This window comes from Felis catus, chromosome A2, assembly GCF_018350175.1.
Source record: "Felis catus isolate Fca126 chromosome A2, F.catus_Fca126_mat1.0, whole genome shotgun sequence".
Taxonomy (NCBI): domain Eukaryota; kingdom Metazoa; phylum Chordata; class Mammalia; order Carnivora; family Felidae; genus Felis; species Felis catus.
Window position 1 is genome coordinate 97,928,158 of NC_058369.1, and position 20,489 is coordinate 97,948,646.

Consider the following 20,489-nt stretch of genomic DNA (forward strand, 5'->3'; position numbering starts at 1 on the left):
TAAGTAAATGTTTTTTTTTAATAAGCTACCTATTTGGCCAAGTGAGCAATTTATTATCCTGATAGGAGACAGAACTGTTTGGCCAGATGAACAAATCATATGGATAAATTGCTTTTCAGGAATTTCCTAAAGCAAATAGTAAAATTGTTTACTGGTTTATATCTTTTATACTCCTGAGTAAGAATTTCCTGGAACAAGTATGAAGTCAAATTGATATAGGGAATCTCAATTCTCACTCCCAAACTATGTAAATATAAATCATCTAAATTCTTAAATTTTAATTCTGATAAGTGATTGTCTAAGTTGCAGCATGTCTACTTAACTTAGCCAAGATACTTATTTAACTTTAAACCTTGGACTACTCTTAAAATGAAGTTATTTAATGCCTAACCTTGGACACAGGCAATTTCTAAGTGAAATATAATACTGAAATGCAGTCTCTCGACATATTTTTAATATGCATGCTTTTGTTCCTTAAAGTGGATGTATTTGTTGGTCATGTTAATGACTGTGTTCATTTTTCTAATTTAAAATGTAAATATAAATGTGTGTGACTCCAGAGGGTTTTCTGGTTGTATTCAGGAGTTTTGTTAATTTGCTAAACAGTGTACAATAGATACTTCTACATTTCTCTTCCAGTTACTCTATGAAATATAGTTTATTTGACTGAGAGTTATACTCTACACCGGTAATCAAAGACCATACTAAAGCAACAGTAGCAGAAAAATGCAATTGTCAATGCAAGGAATGGGATGTGTTTTTGTTTTCAAGGAAAAGAGAAGAGTTTTGTCTGAAAAGGTCTGTTTCTTCCAGAATGTAAACAAGGATAATGTGAGACAAGTATTTAATAGATATAGGAAGTTACAGTTTGGCAGAAAACAAACAAGCAGGCAAACAAACAAACAAACTGTATTTGCCTCAAACTGCAAGCAATGAGTCTGAAAAGAAGAAATAAAATGTTTTCAAGTTTTGATGAAGTTCACTTAATTTTGATGGATTTATTTGTAAAAAGTATATAATTATAATTGCATAATTTAAAAAGTAGAGCAAGGAGCTCATGAATCTTTTATTGCTACATATAGTATTAATACAAAACTAGAATTTTGTTTTCTATATATTAAAACAACAGCCTATCTCAAACTATTTGGTCTTTTCTTAACAAGGGATAGTAAATAGATACTCTTTCACATTCTCTGTGATCTGTCTGTGTGGCAGAAATTTCACGTCAAAACATCAAAACAGTCTTCTGTGTCTTGTGCTGACTTTGTCAAGCCCTTGATTAGTAAGCAACAAAAACATAAAGTTCCTCATTTCTGAAAGATCTAAGATTCTTTGCAACTGTGTTGCCTTCTTGTTATTTAGAATATTGTATTGTCACTTTGGTTAATAGGTGGCCAATTTATTGTTCCTCAGGCACACCCAATCTTGTCATAATAGGTGATTTAAAGCAGTCTGTTAACTCTTGAGTTTGCTCTCCCACTATCGTAGCCTAGATTCAGAAAAATTAAAATTTCATCCTTTTTCTTTACACAAAAAACCTCTAAAAATTTCCCATAGGAGCCCTGGAAATTCATGAAGATTTGGGGTTTTTGCCTTATAAAAGGAGTGATGCCCCAAATAGTTGTTTCCTTGACATATTTTGTATTTCTTGATTAGCTCAACACTATTGTAAGAACTAATCAAAAGAGTGTCAAATTAAAGCCCAAGTTTTATACATAAAATATTACTCACATACATGTTTCCGAGATTGTACACATAACAGAATGAATTGAAAGGCCCTGAAGATCTATCTGTCAAAGCTCTCATTGTTCATAACACGTTCTTACTCCCAGGAAAAATACTAATCATATTATTACAAAAAAACAAAACAAACAAAAACAAAAACAAAACAAAACAAAAAAGCATGTACTGCGCTCAGTAGAGACTGCACTGTCTTCAGTTTAGGCATTGTTGATTACCACAGTAAAATAACTATAATCACTTAGTCTTACGATTTCTCTTATCTTCTGATGCTTGCCAAAAGGCTCAGAGGTCAAAATTTGTATCTTCAAAAAAGAAAGACGATGTCAGAGTTTCACAGAAAGGACTGTACTGTGTTCTTTTAATTGTTGCTATTTCAACAAATAGGCTCATGAGTTACAACTCTAGAGCATAAAGATAACACCGCCTGCACAATTGTCAGATATATGTGGGAACGAGTTGGGATTTCCAAGACCCTTTCTACTTTAGAAGCAGATGACTTCATGAAAGCAGCCTGATGACCAAAGCAAGATGCAGCAGAACAAGAAATAAATACACAAAACTAAATACATGAGACTAAATAAATGCATAAATGAACTAAATTTAATTATAGTTATTTGGATTGGAATACTGAAGGCATTTATTTGTTAATTGTCTATTTTCTGATACGTGCATGAAGAAGTCCTTTCTCTTACTTGGTAATTTACCTCTAATTCTTTAACTCTCAACTTCAAGTGAAACATTTTAAAAAGTGGCTTCTAACTCTTAGTGCCTCCTTCAGAATTTAAAACCAAAACATCTTTACTGAGTATCTATACCTTCCATGAAAATGAAGTTACCTGCACTGGGTCATTAAGAAGCTGTTTTCACCAGGTATCAAATTCTTATAAAAAATTATATATTGCATACCAACAGAGAATCTTATTATCTTCAATTGTGACACTGTCACACAAGGTCATACCTGAGGGTCACAGTTGAAAATAAGTGACATTTAATCAGTTATGGAAATTCTATCATTAATCAGCTTGTGTATTTTATGTGTAAAAGCAAGAAACCATAAAACAGGTACCACCCAAGAAAACTGGTCTGGTACCTGTTTTATGATTAAAGCCTCACAGCTCATAGGCTACGTCACTCACTGGCTGGCCAGGAACCACAATGTATTTGGGACTTCAAGTAGAAAGAAGTTCTCTGGAATCTATAAGCAATGAAGGTGAAATCTTGGTGGAGAGATTTTCTTGAGCTTGGTTTCCCAATCTTGGGATAGGAAAAAAAATAGATGTTTTTAAATGACTGAATCCTATATTCCTTAATGAAATTATTCAGCAGAATTTAATTCTTTGGCCTATATAATTGCTCAATACTGAATGCTCAAAGGGGCATATACGGTTAGTTAATACCTTTTGCTGAACTATGTAAACAAACATAATGAAACCAGACGTGTGTGTGTGTGTGTGTGTGTGTGTGTGTGTATGATCAAAAATAATCTATATAGGTTACTTATGATCAAAAGAGTAGCTTGTTGGGGCACCTGGGTGGCTCAGTCGGTTAAGCGGCCGACTTCGGTTCAGGTCATGATCTCGCAGTTCGTGAGTTCAAGCCCCGCGTCAGGTTCTGTGCTGACAGCTCGGAGCCTGGAGCCTGCTTCGGATTCTGTGTCTCCCTCTCTCTCTGCCCCTCCCCTGCTCATGCTCTGTCTCTCTCTGTCTCAAAAATAAATAAAACATTAAAAAAATTTTTTTTAAAGAGTAGCTTGTTTAGCAAAATTATTTAAAATTTAGAAATAAAGCAAAAAGGACAGGACCTTTCAATATCATTTTGGTGTACTGTTTAACAGACTAAACCAAGGATTATTTAACTATCTAAAGGAATATATCTGTACTTGACTATTTTCTACTAAACACCTGGTCTCTATGACATACATGTTAACTTGTAGATATTGACTGGTAGAGAGCAAATTTAAGAACGATAGCTTATGAATTTACAAGTGACAATGAACTTTGAAAGAAGAAAGAATCTTTTATTGAGCATCACCTAAGTGTCAAAAACTATACATTACTCATTTAGTCAGAAAAACAACCTTGAGTGATAGGTATTATTATCTTCATTTTACAAGTAAGAGAGTTGAAGTTCAACAGGCAAAATGATTTGCCACATTGTTTAGCGAGTAAATGGTGAAGCCAGGTGTCAAACCCCGAACATTCTTTCAAAACCTACGCTCTTTTTACATTATTCTACCCCCGTAGTAAAAACTTTTTTTCTAACAACCACAAAGTTATACCTGCCACTTCTGCAAACCAAAAATGATATCTAAATGTCACCAAAAAGAAAAATATGCTAGTTAAAAAGGCAGAATTTCATGATGGGAAATGTAAGTATATGTTCTGTGTGCATAGAGTAAAAAGATCTATGAGTCATCTCCTGCAACCCAGTAAGTGTTTAGTTGAAGATTGCTCTTTATCATCTAGCTAGATGGCAATTAGAAGCGTGTGAGACAAAGTATCCCTTAGGAAAAACTGGCTCAAGAATAAATCATTTAAAGTGCTTTACAGACGTTACCTAATATATTTTCACATCCCTGTGAGCTACGCAGCCATACACAAAAAGCGATTCTAATTTGTTTACAGACCTTCAAAGGTGATATAGTGTAAAGTGGAAGGCCAAGATGAGACTAACAACATTAGACTTACCTGAGGCCTAGGGCAGTTTCGGCCATTTCAGTTGAAACACCACTAAGTTAATTAACCTCTATTGTTTTCCTTAACCTGCTTAATGAAAATGTCAGTACCATTTGGGCCAGAAGGCTGTGAAACCAGGCAGGTCATTTAGAATTTTTTTCTCGTTCAAGCTGCCCCAATCTGATCTGATCAATGGTTAACATCTTTCACCTTAGAAACAGTAGGAGATATTCATATTCTCCTTCCCTAAGGGATAGGGTGCCTTTTAAAAAGCAGTGAACTGTGAATTTCCAGCTAATTTAAACAACTCTTGTACAGAAAGGAGAATTTGTCTCAGCCTTTGAGGAAGAGGGCAAAATAATTGTTACACTACCATCCCTCTCCCCTTTATCCTTAAAAAAAAAAGTGTGCAACTTGGAATGAGGGGGAGATGCATTTTTCTGTCCTCGAGAGAGGGTATTGAGAGTGGTGGCTGCAGCAGAATTTCACACAAGAAAATGTAGTATATACTGTATTTTCTGGGTTTTAATTTCTAAACACATTTCAATGTAAACAAAAAGCAACTGAAAACAATGTTCTGATCATCTTTCCAAACTCATTCCCACTCCAGTCTCCCCATGTCAGTAAATGGTCCCTGAAGCCATCAGTTGCTCAAGCCAAAAACAGAAGTCACCCTTGGTTCTCTCTCCTCCTCATCTCCTACATACAATCAATCCGTCAGTAAGTGTTGTCTATTTTGCTTCTAAAGTCTGTCTCCAATCTGTCCACTCTTTTCTCGTCTTCTCTGATTCCACTTTTGTCCAAAACAGTGAAGTGAATGGGAATCCGATGGTAGGGAGTGAAGAACTTTCTCAGAAGTACAGATGTTTGGGAAACACTACAATTGGAGTGGAAGAAAAGGAGATAGAAAAGAAGCTGCAAAAGTGGGAGAAAGAGAATACAATTGGGATATGCAGAGAATTTAGACAAAAAACAGAGACTTAAGGTTGATTCTCAAGCATTTCCCAATCTGAAGACAAGAAGGACAGATGTGAACATATGGTGCATTCAGGATGTGTTTCTTCCATTTAGACTATTATAACACATATGAAAATTTTACCTTTTACAACTTCCAAAGGATTATTGAGAAGATTTTTGTGTAATTTTTGTCAAGGTGAAATCTTTTGGCTAAAAAAAAAATGATGTAATGTAATAAATAATTGAGTAACACTTTAGAATTTCTTATTTTTTTTGTATCAGTTTTGGAATACTTGAGTAACTACAAATTGTATATTTGGGTTTTGTTTTGTTTTGGGTATACTCAACTTGATCAAAGACTCCAAAGACCAATATTCAAATTCACTGCGACAGAAACAAGCTTTAAATGTCCTGTAGGAGATTGTTCACTTGTTCAGACAAGCCAAAATTCTGTTTGGAAAATATTGATCTACCCCATACTCTCAAAAATTCCTAGAAGAAAAGTGCCTCAATTTTTTCCAGTGTTCTTCATTAAATGACCTTTAATTTGGATTTGAGAAACATTAATATTTATTAAGTTCAAGTCATAGTCATGTATTAAAAGATAATTTTTAGAAGAAGATATAGCAAGACTTTCATACAGATATAAAATGAACATGTGTCAAAGCTTTTCTTTAATTCATTAATTAATGAAGGAACCAGAGGATATTACAATTGGTTCAAAGGAGAATTAAAAGAACCACACATATATGGCATTAGGAATGGTGAAATAAATTTGCTTAACAAATGTTAAACTTCAAAACTGCTCAATATCCACAGAGCAATAATCAACTGAATCCCAATGAGATACAATTTGCATTTCTATGGACAAAAATCATTTGCATTACTATAAGTATTATATAACTTGGAGCAATGTAAAAAAACTCAAAGACAATAAAAGATTCAGAGACCTGATAGAATCAGATAATCTGGACAATGCCTAGTTTTCCATTGAAGACAACTACAATATCTTGGTCCATTTCTAAGTCTTTCATAAGTTTTCTCTACAAGTAATACAAAAAGTACTAACTCCCTGTGCCCCAATGCATAAAATCTAGAAGGAGAGGAATGAAGAAGACAAAGATAAACATAATAACTGAATAGATTATAAAGCACAGTGGGATATATCCCAAAAGACTGAGCTGGTAATTTCCCAAAACACACAAGTATGCACAAGTAAAGAAGATATCTGTTTTGACTGGACAGGGCCTGTGTTGAATGCATACTTAAGCACAGACAGGAACAAAGTACTATGAGAAATCAGAGAAAGGAGTTATATTCCCATAAGGAGCCATGTGCTTACTTTATGGAAGAGGCAAAATGGAGCAGGCTTTAAAGGAGAAAGTTCTTCTGATTGTGGTAATTATTTCACAGACTGTGCATATATCAAATCATCACATTGTACACTAGAAATATAAACAATTGTATCTGTCAATCATACCTCAATAAAGCTAAAGGGGGTGGGGGGGAAGAAGACAAGTTTTAAACAAGTAGAATGTGAGATGCAGAGAAAAAAGTATTTTTTTTTATTTTTTTTTCAACGTTTTTATTTATTTTTGGGACAGAAAGAGACAGAGCATGAACGGGGGAGGGGCAGAGAGAGAGGGAGACACAGAATTGGAAACAGGCTCCAGGCTCTGAGCCATCAGCCCAGAGCCCGACGCGGGGCTCGAACTCCCGGACCGCAAGATCATGACCTGGCTGAAGTCGGACGCTTAACCGACTGCACCACCCAGGCGCCCCGAGAAAAAAGTATTTTAAGTTAAAGGAATAGTAAGAGAAAAGTGACAGATATATAATGTTCCTGGCTTGTGGGATAGCATGGTTGAATGAAATGAGAGCTAAACAGAAGAAATGGCAGTTTAGGCCAAACCACAAACAACTCTAAACAAGTTAAGAGGCTGGGAATTCATTGTGTCCCAACAGGGAACCACCAAAGTTTTTAAGCAGGGAAATGACAAGACCAAATATAAGCCTCAGACAAGCAACTCCAGCAACAATTAGCAAAAAAAGAGATTGAAAAGGTGAGACATTAGTGGAAGGAATTCAGTGGGAATCTTTTGCAATGATTAGGTTGGAACCTGAACTAGAGCATTCTAGGGAGGAAAGAGCTTTGAGGAAGCCAGAATAAACAGGATATGGTGATTCAGTAAGTAAGTGATTTGGGGTTTTTGATGTGCACCCGATATCAGTTACAATTTCAGCATGCACTCCTCCAACTAATGAATATTTATTTAGTTATAAAATATGTACTGCTCTACTAATGAACTAATATTATACATGTAATTTGAAACATTCATATGTGCTCACAAACTTTTTTTTTTTTTTTTGCTCTTAAAGAGAGTGATTTAATTCATGTTTGGATGCTTAATTTCTAAATGGCTTGTTAATTTTGATGGCTTCATATTAGTAGCAACTTTCACCTCAAACAAGATTTATGTATTTTACAACAAGATCTATGGTTTACAATGAGCAAATGAAAATTCTCACTTCAAACAATATTGATAACTTCAAGATTTTTTCTGATTTCTTACAGATTTAAGTTGTCCATATTTATGAATGTCATGGATGATATATAATCTACATATATATCTGACATATCCATATGTGTGTATATAATAAATTAAAACCATGTAATATAACTGATGAAGAGTTTGTATTAGTTATAGAAGATTCCATTCTATATATTCTTGTTTGCTAGTGCTTTTATTTTATTTTATTTTATTTTATTTTATTTTATTTTATTTTATTTTTTGTTTACTTATTTTTGAGAGAGACAGAGCACAAGCAGGGGAAGGGCAGAGAGAGAGACAGGGAGACACAGAATCTGAAACAGGCTCCACGCTCTGGGCTGTTAGCACAGAACCCGAGGCGGGGCTCAAACCACAGACTGACAGATCATGACCTGAGAGGAAGTCGGTTGCTTAACCAACTGAGCCACCCAGGTGCACCACTAGTGCCTTTATAATTAGAATCATCTTTAATTCCCATTCAGCATAGAGATTTTTAATGTGACTTTCTATTTTCTGAGTTTAAGTGAAAGTAGATAATACAATCTGTGAATCCATTTGCTAGGTTCATAGGCACAATATGCTTAAAGTAAAAAAATTAAGTGAGCCATTGTTGATCTCTTCACAAATGTGAATTCCCACATTCCCCTCAGGATTCCTCTCCAAGTGCACTTGACATGACTCTACATATAGACCAAGTTAGAGTACTGATGTACTTATATGAAATAGTAATAAAACCCTGTTTTACTGTAGTTAGGAATGTCGAAATAACTTTCTAGGCCTAAGATGAGCCATTCCTGCTCACGGGTGCCATAACAACAAACCAAAAGTTAGATTGTGTTTCTCTAAATGCCCAACTTAACCAAAAATGCAGTGAAGCCAACTCCCAAAAGCAAGCTAGCTCTGGGCTGTATACTTATTCCCTTGTTTCTTCTCATGCCAAAAAGGTTGACTATGTGACTCCAGCCAATCAGATAGTTTCTTTTTTTTTTTTTTCTCTTCCTTGTTCTTTATTTTTAATCCTATAAAAATTCCCAGGGGCACCTAGGTGGCTCAGTCGGTTAAGCATCTGACTTCTGCTGAGGCCATGATCTCACGGTCTGTGCTGACAGCTTAGAGCCTGGAGCCTGCTTTGGATTCTGTGTCTCCCTCTCTCTCTGCCCCTCCTCCACTCGCACTCTGTCTCTCTGTCTCTCAAAAATGAATAAACGTTAAAAAAAAAATTTTTTTTTAACGTTTATTTATTTTTGAGAGACAGAGAGAGACAGAGCATGAACAGGGGAGGGTCAAAGAGAGGGAGACACAGAATCTGAAACAGGCTCCAGGCTCTGAGCTGTCAGCACAGAGCCTGACGCGGGGCTCGAACTCACGGACCGTGAGATCATGACCTGAGCCGAAGTCGGCCGCTTAACCGACTGAGCCACCCAGGTGCCCCCCCCCCAAAATTTTTTTAATAAAATAAAAATTCCTTGACTTCCACCCCATTTTGCAGCTCTGTGAAGGGAGCTTCATGAGGTGTTGAACAAAGTTTGTTTTTATCACCTAAATTGTCTTTTAAAATCATTCCTAATGGAAATTAACTATAAATAGAAGTTTTAGCACTTTATTCTATCAAATGGCTCATCTGTGATCACACCCCCCAGTTGAAAAACCTTACTTCAGATTAGGCAGAGGAGAAAGATGAGTCAAAGATTAGCAGGCATGACTTGAGGATAGTGGTGTCAATAAACTAAATGGTAAACATAATAGGATGGATGGTCTTGGAAGGAAAATAAAACTGGTATTCAACACACTGAGACTGAGGTACCATGAGATACTCAGTGAAGCTATCCCTGAGATATGTAAAAGAGGTCTGGAGCACATGAGAGAAATCCAAGTTGCACACATGGATCCAGTGTGATAGCTGAGGCCAACTTGCAACATAGGTTTCCCAAGAAGAAAAAGTAAGCAGACAAGAAAACTCTGAAAAGTACTTCCATATAAGGGCTTTGAAAAAGCAAGAGGATTCTTCTTGGACATGCACAGGAAAGGAAAGAAGAGAGACAGAAGGATGTAGTGGCACAGAAGTCAAAAAGAGAAGATTTTAAGAAAGCAAATATTCCAACAATGCTGTGCAGTCAAGAAGGATACAGCTAACATAAAGACATTGGATTTGGTAATTTAGGATGTGGTTGACATTTGAAAGAGTGGTTTAAGTAAAATAATAGGAGCAAAAGTCAGTTTTTGAGAGCTTAAAAATCAATAACTAGTAAGAAAAAATGGGAACAGTAACTAGATTGTTCCTTTAAGAGGTTTGATAGGGAGAAGAGAGATTATGTAGTGAGTTAAGGAAAGTACTTTAAATAGGAAACATTTGAGCTTATATGTAGGACAAACAGTGAAGAGGGAAAAGTTGAAGGTAGAAATAAAGAAGGGAAACTTATGAGACCAAGTTCTCAAATGAAATAGTATCCCAAGGCATGGATGAAAGAGATAGCTTTGGGAAGAGGAAGGAGGAATTTTTCAGATCAGAAAAGAACTATAGTTAATAATACTGTATTCCATATTTCAAAGTTGCTAAGAGAGTAGATCTTAAAAGTTCTCATCACAAGAAAAAAACTTGGTAACTATGCATGGTGACTGATATTAACTAGACTTATTGTGGTGATCATTCTATAATACTGTGTATATAAATGCTGTCATAATGTTGTACATCTGAGATTAACATGTTATATGTAAATTTTACCATAATAAAAAATTAGATCAGTATAAACAGTATGAATGGATACAGTGAAGCAGAAACAGTTTATACCAGAAGATTCTCACCTCAAAACTGTGCTCCTCCTGCTGCACTGGCTGCTCCATTTCAGTCTCTTTTTCCTATCTGCTTTGTCCCTGTGACCTCCTGTGGTACAATGGCAAATAGACATTTGGAAAGAAGAAGAAGAAGAAGAAGAAGAAGAAGAAGAAGAAGAAGAAGAAGAAGAAGAAGGAGGAGGAGGAGGAGGAGGAGGAGGAGGAGGAGGAGGAGGAGGAGGAGGAGGAGGAGGAGGAGGAGGAGGAGGAGGAAGGGGGGAAGAGGGATAAAATGTGGTTGTTTTTGCTTTGCTTTTAAGTAATGCACAGTTTAAGGCATTCCTATCAAATGCTTTCTCTTTTTATCAGTTTATTAGGGTTGATGTAACTTGCAGAGCATTAGTAAACATTCTGGATGGTTTAGGGATAGGCAAATAAACATGGAACCATGGTCTAGTTTTTAACATCATTAGATTTGGGCTTTAAAAACTTCAGTCTGGAAAAAAAAAAGTTCAGTCTGGTTAGAGGTATGGCAGAGAGGTAGTAAGATTGGATTTTTGAGCCAGAATTGAGGAAGATGAGTTTTAAAAAAATGGGAAATTTGGGCAAGAAATCATGCCTTAAACAAGGCAACAAGAGGATGGAGAGGAGGCAGTATATTTGAGAGTTATTTAGAAAGGAGAATGGGAGTGGAGCCAATGGAGACCTCAAAGTCAACTCCTCTTTCTAGATACTTGTCAGAGAAGGAAAGAGAGATGGAAAAGTAAACACACAGAAATACAGAACCCATGGATGTATTTCCCTAAAAAGAGAAACTTATTGGTGGAAGGGAAACAGGAGAAAGGGAGAGTTTAAAGAAGACACAGAGAGAGGATGATTGACATAGGGATGACTGATGGAGTCATCAACACCCCAAGAAAGGGGGACAGGAAGAGATTCAGAGGAGAGGAGAGGGATTAGCTTTAAACTAGAGGGAAGGAAGAAAGAAGTCCACAAGCTATTTACAATATTTCAGAAAGCCTTCTGGAAATTGCAATTAAATAAAATGTCAAGTTTCTTTACTTTTGGCAGGCATTAAATCAACCCCGCAGGCTAACACTGGTTATCACACGCTGATCAGAAATTCTAATTTGCTGTTGATGACATCATAGAAATTTCTAGGATGTTATTGGTGGACCATATGCTGTTAGCAGAGTTACTTATCTGGTTTTTACAATATCAGATTTAATTCTTCCAGCATGTGATCAACCTTGGATCAGAAGAGTGACAGCCAAAATTAAGCGACCATTTCCAGGGAACAGTGCCTAGTGTTTGTACACTTATTTAACTTTATTGCTTATTAGCATTACATCCATGACAGTGATGTATGTGATTTCATTTAAGTGACAAAATCTTTCAAGATATGGGGTCCATGGATGAAAACATAATAAAAAGAGTCCTTGGATGAAAAGAATTGGGATGACAAGATCTCAATAGTCCCTTCAAACCTAACATTCTATAATTTTAAGAGGGGCTCATAAACACGAGTTCAGGAATGGCTAAATGGGAAAGTTGTAAAGAATACTTGAAAACACCCCAACTAACCAATGACTCACTTATACAAGGCAAGTAGATAGGGAAACAGTAAATAACCATTCCCATTCCCATCTGGGGGCAGCACAGGAGAGACCAAAAAAAAAAAAAAAGTTGGGTGAGGGTAACAAGAGCTTAACAAAAGCAAAGGCATGCTTGCTTTATTGATAACCACAAAAACATTAACCATCTTTAGGAACAGGAATGATTAGTGTATGAACACACTTTTTAATGTTTGGCGTATCCACCTACTAACTTCACGTAAATACAAATGAAGACTGAGGATGTTTTCTCCCCGACACCTGCACTAACCTAGGTTCCTTCCGTACCTTGTTCTCTGTACTTCAGTGTGCCTTTGCCCACCGGAACTGGGCAAACTGAGGAGTTTTTTTAAGTTTCAAAAGAAGTGGACCAAGAAAGTGAGTTTAAGAGTTGAAACTGGTCTTACCCGTGGGTTGAGTGCTAGGGCTATCAGCGGTTTCGACATCTGGCAAGCACCTAGGATCAGCCAGACTGACCAGCTAGCTTCACCATGAGCCCCTGGGACGTCGCATCCAGCTGGGCAGGTTCAGGGGGGTAGAAAGCTCAGGAAAGGGTGCGTTGCGGAAGGAAGAAGTGGAATAATGTGTACTTTTCTTCCGTAACTGTAGTTCTGTTGCCCCAACCTGGACTCAGGTAGTGGCCAGTACGACAGGAGAAAGCCCCAGAGCTCGCTTTCGGGCTAGGTCGGACCCCTCGTTCCCTCTCCCCACATCCCCATGCCCCTGACGCTGCCGCCGCCCGCTGGCGCCCATGACCCGGTGACCCCAGAGGGCCATCAGGAGCCCGTGACCCCGGAGCACCGGGCATCCGGACCCCCCTCGCAGGCGCAGCCGCTATTAAGGCAGGAGGCTAAAGGGGAGGAGGAGGAAGGGGAGGAGACAGGCGTCCAGGGCGCCTGGGGAACCGCCACCGCCGAGCCGGGGTGGCGAGTGTGGGGGAAAGCCGCTGAGGCGGCCGCGGCCGAGGAGGGCCAGGGGGAGGCCCGGGGCGCCGCGGCGGCGGGGTCAGGCTCCCCGGCGGGAGGCGCGGGTGGCGGCCGCGGGAGCTGGCGGCGGCTCCTAGCCTGGCTGCGGCGGCCGCCCCAGTGCTGCCCCTGTGCGGCGCCCCTTCCTCGCTCCGCCGCGCACTGTTGTCATGGAGGAACCAAGATGGCGGCTCTGGCCTACAACCTGGGCAAGCGGGAGATCAACCACTACTTCAGCGTGAGGAGCGCCAAGGTGCTGGCGCTGGTGGCCGTGCTGCTCCTCGCAGCGTGCCACCTCGCCTCCCGCCGCTACCGAGGTGAGCGGGCCCTCCCCCTGCCCGGGCCGGCCGGGGGAGGAGGCGACGCGGCGGCTGGAGGCCGCCCCCCTCGCCCAACACACGCCCACGCTCACGCGTTCGCCCGCCCGCCCGCCCGCCCGCGCGCCGGGCCGGCGGGGGAGGCGGTGGCCCCACGTGCCCCCAGGTGGCCCCGGCGGCGGGCCGGGCGCCCGCGGCCTAGCGAGCGGACTCCAGTGCGGGCCGGCCCTGGACTTGGGCCCGTGGTCCTGGCGCACCCCCCCCCCCCCCCCCCCGAGCCGCCCAGCGCTGCGGTCGGGCAGCCGACCCGGGTCTGGCCCGAGTCGCTGCCGGGGTCCGAGCACCAGCGCGAGCTGGGCCGAGGTAGTCGCGCCAGGCCCGGGGCTCGAGTGCAGGAGGGAGGGCCCGCGGCCCTCGGGGAGGGGGGTGGGGGAGGCTAGCCCGGGCCGCCGAAGGCGGAGGCCGCCCTGCAAGGGGACACCTCTGCCCGGAGTTGGGGTCGTCGATTTCTGCGCCCTAGGGGTCTGGCTCTTTCGCCTTTGTTTAATCCGGCCTCTGCCCTGTAGGGCTAAGCCGAGCTGTTGTTGGACAGCGGCAAGGGCCGCCCCATTTTCCTCTGCCGCGGGGGCGACAGCTGGCAAAGGATGCCCTTGGCCCAATGGAGGAGGTGTCACCCAGCCTCCGTGATTCAGAAACGTTTAGAGGGTTCTGACTGCACACTTGTTACAAATTAAAGACAGTGGGGCAGATGTTTGAAGTTCTGGCTTGACAGGAGTCGAGGTGGGCAGGGAAATTAACGTTGGAAGCAGTTTGAAAAGAGGCCTTCAATGTGGGTTTTGAAATTGGTGTAAAGGGGGAAAGGAAAGATGACCTCCGTATTTCAGAACGAATTATCTTTCAGTAATCAAGGGGTATTTACTTGTCCTTGTTGATTGATTTTTTTTTTTTTAATTTTGTGTTAAAATGCCACTAGGAGAGAGGCTGACAAGCTGAGGGAAATTAATAATGATAGGATCTCTTATTTTGGGCTCTTAGTATTATCGAAACCATTATCTGGACAGCTCTTGGTGACTGTGAGATTAATTGGTCAAGATGTAATGTGTAATGGACAGGTGCACATTTAACGCTGTTCCCATTTAACTGCACACCACTTTGGCAAAATATCCAGTAAACCAGGTACTGGAATCTGAGCTCTGTTTCCGTCCCAGGAGATCTTTCAAAGTGTAGGACGTTTTGATCAGTTTTGCTGCCTTGTGTTCTCCAATTCTTGAGGATTAAAAATCTTATACTCTAGTACCATAATGGACGAATAGCTCTTTATATTGAATGCACTAAATCGATTTTAAAAGACAAATTCTTTATACCCTTTGGCCTTTTCCCTTCAGCCCCCTATAGATCACAGCCATGTGATCTGGCCGGGCTTTGGTTCATCTGCAGTGGCTGTAACAGAAGTCAGACACTTTGATGTACAAAATAAAACTAATGTTTTATAGTGTTGATGCATTAATCTGTGGTCATTTCGAAGAAAAAATTTTAACTACTATTAATCATTTTATGTTAGTTTGGTATAAGACGACAGTAATCTAACTCAATCTTGTCTGTAAGATGACAGTACTCTAACTCGATTTTGTCTCTGTGATGGTGGTGAAGGTAAATGTTGTAACTGATGCTGTAGTGTGAAAAGTAAACATCTAGTCCCCCCTCCCTTTTTTTATATTGTGCTTTTATCTTTTGATAAGCTTGGATAATTATTATATTTAGATTATATATTTCATCCTTTCAAAATCTGTCATCAGAAGGGAAAATAGAATGTCAGATGGAACCTTATGAGTCAGTGCAGCAATCTGGGGTTGTTTCTAAAGCCTCCTCCAGAAGCTAGTCATCAGCTTCTGTAGGTGCTTCAGTGCCTTGAGTGTGAAGCAGTACACCTGGTGTGTGTACTTGCCCAGACTGAATGTCAAGAACTTGAGCCAGAGACTGTTTGGGAAGAATAATGATCATACCAGGAAGTTTTTAGACATCCTCATGCTTTGGCAGTGTCAAACTGAGTGAAATGTAGCGCCCTTCACACAAAGATGACCCTACGCTTGAATCACAATATCATAAATCTTTAAAATAAGTAAGGACCTTATATTAGATACAGAGGTTTAGGCTTTATATTAAAAAGTGCACTGTGGGGCGCCTGGGTGGCGCAGTCGGTTAGGCGCCCGACTTCAGCCAGGTCACGATCTCGCGGTCCGTGAGTTCGAGCCCCGCGTCGGGCTCTGGGCTGATGGCTCAGAGTCTGGAGCCTGTTTCTGATTCTGTGTCTCCCTCTCTCTCTGTCCCTACCCCGTTCATGCTCTGTCTCTCTCTGTCCCAAAAATAAATAAAAACGTTGAAAAAAAAAAATTTAAAAAAAAAGTGCACTGTGTGGGTATGAGTATGCCTCAGGCAAGGTAGAGTGAATACAGTTTGAATATACATATACAAACTATAGGAAGTAAAGAAAGCATTATATACAACAGAAAGTAAAGCTTGGCAAACACCACGTGATAACATTGAGCACTTGTTATATGTCAATCGCTGTTCTACTTAGGGTTTTACATGTTTGATCTTCTTTTGTCCTTCCAGCCATTCTATGAAGTAGATAAATTATCATATATCATTCCACCCCCCCACCCCCCTTTTTTGACATCTCTGTAATCAGGATGAATTTTTAAAACTTTGTTGCAGGTCAAAGTTTAATTGATAGCATTTTTCTAGTGTTACATAAAATAATGATGTGTCTATATTATAATCAGTGGTCTTAGATCCAGCGAATTACAGTATTATTTACATTGTAAAGATGAGGCATGAGGGGTTAAGTTGCCTAAGGACGCACAATTAGTCCGTGACTGAGCTAGGATTTACAACCCAGTTAGTTCCTCTGCCTCATGCCATTAGGTTATAGACTGCCTTTCTCAGAGCTTCTAGGCAGTGGTGATGTATAGAAGATGGAGGGAGAAAGCATTTTCCAGAGGGAAATGGGTTAAATCATTTAGAAACACTAACTCAGCCTCACAGTACCAGCCAAGAGTTTTCCCCTTCTTTTTCCAGTAAAATAATTTTCTGAAAGTTGCATGTGTACAACTCCAGAATCTGACCAGCTTACTTTTTATTACCTATGTTTATCTTTTTCCTTCTTCTAAACTTCAGGCTCACAGTCTAAATATGCTTTTCCCTTTTTCTCTGCTTGCAGTGACCCCCCCCTCCTTAAAACAGTACAGATTTTTCTTTTAGGGTCTGGTTCAAATGTCACCACCACAGAAGTAAGAATTAAGAATTCAGTGTTTCTATAGCAGTTAGTACATACTTATGTTATATTGTAATAATTTGTATCCATCTCCCCCACACAAACTATAAGCCTCCAAGGGTATTTTATTCATCTTTAAATCATCAGAGCTTAACACACATTAGAAACTCCATAAACAATAACTGGATAAATAGATTTTTGAAGTCTTTGTTTTTCTTATTTTTTGAAGTCCTATTTTTCTCCTTTCATTTGGTTCTTTTGTTTTGTTATTATTTTTTTTATTTTAAATGTTTTTATTTCTTTTTGAAAGAGAGCAAGACGAAATGTGAGCAGGGAAGAGGTAGAGAGGGAAACACAGAATCCGAAGCAAGCTCCAGGCTCTGAGCTGGCAACACAGAGCCCGACGTGGGGCTCGAACTCATGAACCGTGAGATCATGACCTGAGCTACAGTTGGGTGCTCAACTGACTGAGCCACCCAGGGGCCCCTGGTTCTTTTGGCTTTAATTGAATTTCATGTTCTAGTAGCATGTTCTGATCTCAACTTTACAAAATAGAGGGTTTTTTTTCATTATTAAAATTTTTATATAAAATATAGAAACATTTTAAAAAATAACCCTATTAACTATATATTTTTTAAATATTCTCAATTTCTAAAGTTACTAAATCACAAAATGTCCATTTCTATTGTGATTACAGATTAAAAACATCATTTCTGTGACAAGAGGCCAGTATCAATAGCCTTAAGGGTAATTCCAATCTGGACAATTTTTAATTTTTTAATTGATAAAGTAAACTTGTCTCAAATGCTTTAAGTTTGTTGAAATCTAATTCCTTTCTTTCACCAGGCCTATGAAATGCAAGTATTAAGTATTATTGCATGTTTTGGAGAAAAGTGAGTTCAAAGCTTCCGAATTTTAAGAAAGAAGCAACTCTAGGTCTCTTAGCCTTTTCTTTCTTTGCCAGAAAGATCCTGATCTATAAGATGCCACTTGTAATGTAGGCATTCCTAGTTTGTCAAAAGAAAAATGTAAACGGTGATTTTTTAGCACAGACCAAAGTGTAACCTTGCTGAATTTTAGGCAAACAAAATATTTTACAAATCATATTAAAAACTTTATGATCTAATATTTTCATGGTTGGTAGTAATAAACAGATAGCTTTGGTAGGATGATTCAGCCAGTCTAAAGGTGCAGTGTGCCAGAGATATTCTATTCAAAGGAAAATATAAGCTACAGTTTATTTAGCACGTTAGATATTTTCTTTAGCAGTTACATTTGTTTTTCGGCTTTTTTAAAATTTGTCTTTTTACTTATTTTGTTTGCTTTTAGTATCTTTCTAACAGAAAAATCGTGTATAAAAACCCAAGACTTTAGATTGACAAACCAGAATGCTTATGGTTAAGGTAATAGAATGAAGAGGAAGACACAGCCATTCATCTAGATAATCTAGTATTGGAGATAGCTGAAGTAGATAATTCTTTCCCTTTAGTTGTTTTTGTTTGTTTGTTTTTTGTTTGTTTTTATTGTGTTCCTAGCTTGATTTATCTGAGCACTTGGCAACTTGCATCTCACACTGGTTGTTTTAAAGCAGCTATCAAAATTATATGAGGCAATTGAAAATAATGACTGGGATTTTTTGTTTTCTTTTGTTTGGGGGTTTTTCTGGGTCAATTTTGACGGGGAAGTATGTGCCAGCAGATATTTACATATACTTAGTATGCATAATGAAGATGTGGCATGTTAACTTATTTTAACATCTAGATTACATTTAGTGATTTGATCCAAAAGTATTTCCTTCTCAGTAAAAGAGAACTTGTGTTTGAGTGTGGAATTTTGTGGGAGTTTCCTTTTCTAAATTAGGTTAATTTATTTTCAGATGATAATAGTAGTTATTATCACCAGTATTTTTATTATTTTTCTGACAAGTATAAAAAAAAGTCTCTTGCCTTTTCAGTTGCCTGGTTAGTTCTTTTGCTTTTCTATAATTCTTTATATTAGAGTCTCTCTATTAAAATAGCGGTGCAGTTTCTGTCTTCTGACTGAACCTTAACTGATATGATACAGAGAGTATTAATGTCAGATACAAGGATTACTAAAAAAAAAATTGCATCATAAAATATATTAAGAAGAGTTATCACCAACTAGCATTCGTTAGCAAATTAGAACTTTCTTTCCTGGAAAGACTAGTAGTCTCTAAAGAACTATGTTTATAGTGTCTTTTGGTTAGTGACAGCTTCAAATCTGTTTTGCTGTTTTTTTTGTTTTTGTTTTTTGTTTTTTTGTTTTCTAATTTGGGTTCATCAGTTGAGAGCTGTTATTTCCCACTGGCTGAACTACTGAAAAACAATGTGTGAGTAGTAGTATCGAGGAAGAAAAGAACTTTGCATTTTAAAATACATTTTCTGGTGGAGAAAGACTGGTTATTTTAAGATGTTTTGGTCTGGTACTTCCATCTCCACAAAACTATGTTGATAATTCATATAGATGGTTAACAATAACAATCCCACATACTGTAGATTGGCCAGGGCGTGTTTCTGTTTAAAGTTCTATTAACAAACAAAAATCAAATAACAACAACAAAAAAAAAAAAAAAGGGAGAAAGAAAGGGAAGAAAAAGTGCACAGAATTAATACCGAGTTATTTGCAACTTTTTATAACTTTTTTAGAAAATAGATGATACTAACTTTTTACTTAGTTTATAAATATTTAAAGAGGTAGAAATGTTGCAAATATGGAATTTCCATTCTAATTTTAAACATTTACTAGATTTTTTTTAAGTTTATTTATTTTGAGAGAGCAGAGTACAGAGGCAGAGAGAGGGAGAGAATCCTAAGCAGTCTCCACACTGTCAGCTCAGAGCCCGTCACGGGGCTCGATCCCACAAACTGTGAAATCATGACCTGAGCCAAAATCAAGAGTTGGACACCCAACCCACTGAGCTACCTAGGCACCCCTTTACTAGATTTTTAATAGTATTTTACTGTAGAACCATTATAAAAGAATATAGCCGAAGGATTTTTTTGTTTGTTTGTTTGTTTATTTTATTATTTTAGAGAGAGAGTGCAACCTGGGAGAGAGGGGCAGAGGGAGAGAGAGAATCCCAATCAGGCTCCACTCTCAGATTGGAGCCCCACGCAGGGCTCCATCCCACAGCCCTGGGACCATGACCTGAGCCGAAATCAAGAGTTGGATTCTCAACTGACTAACCACCCAGATGCGCCCAGATGGATGTTTTTAGAAAAATAACTTAATTGTGTGTTCCTATAGTCTTTTCTTTACTCCTTCTTGATTATTTATGTAGCTTAATTTTGTTTTTGAGAACTAGAATTAGTTTTTAATAATTGGAAAAAATTAAGAACTGATTATTTATAGTTTCCTTAGAGAGGTTATTAAAAAATTTTTGAAATACAAAACAAAAAACCTGCGCAGCCTACATATACAAAATTGCAAAATATATATATTGCAAAATTTTAATAATTGATATTCTGCTTTCCTTATCCAGTTTTCTACCAACACTACAATGCAGTATTTTCACTTTCCCTTCCTGCTCTATTTTAGAATTTATGACACTGAAATAACAACACTTTCATTATTTATGCATACCTGTCTTGTATTTGTATC

The 20,489-nt window shown here is 38.6% G+C and overlaps 1 protein-coding gene and 1 long non-coding RNA gene across 13 annotated transcripts in view; one reads left to right on the forward strand and one right to left on the reverse strand.

The window, feature by feature from the left end:
* Window positions 1-13,078, reverse strand: part of LOC109497457 — a 63,596-nt gene extending 50,518 nt beyond the window's left edge. Inside the window, exons 1-2 of the long non-coding RNA XR_006594216.1 lie at window positions 12,720-13,078; window positions 10,730-10,808 (exon numbers count right to left, since the gene is read on the reverse strand). This is a non-coding gene — a long non-coding RNA (uncharacterized LOC109497457). The remainder of the gene's footprint in view (window positions 1-10,729; window positions 10,809-12,719) is intronic.
* A 155-nt stretch (window positions 13,079-13,233) lies between these two features.
* CASD1 (CAS1 domain containing 1) overlaps window positions 13,234-20,489 on the forward strand; it is a 68,447-nt gene continuing 61,191 nt past the window's right edge. For 7 of the 12 annotated variants that reach the window (XM_023250356.2, XM_023250357.2, XR_002740483.2 and 4 more), the window contains exon 1: window positions 13,238-13,594. In XM_023250356.2, the coding sequence (XP_023106124.1) occupies window positions 13,462-13,594 (133 nt within the window). In that variant the 5' untranslated portion in view covers window positions 13,238-13,461. Of the gene's footprint in view, window positions 13,595-20,489 lie in introns of all 12 variants that reach the window. The other 5 variants (XM_023250352.2, XR_002740487.2, XM_023250355.2 and 2 more) reach the window with 4 other exon arrangements.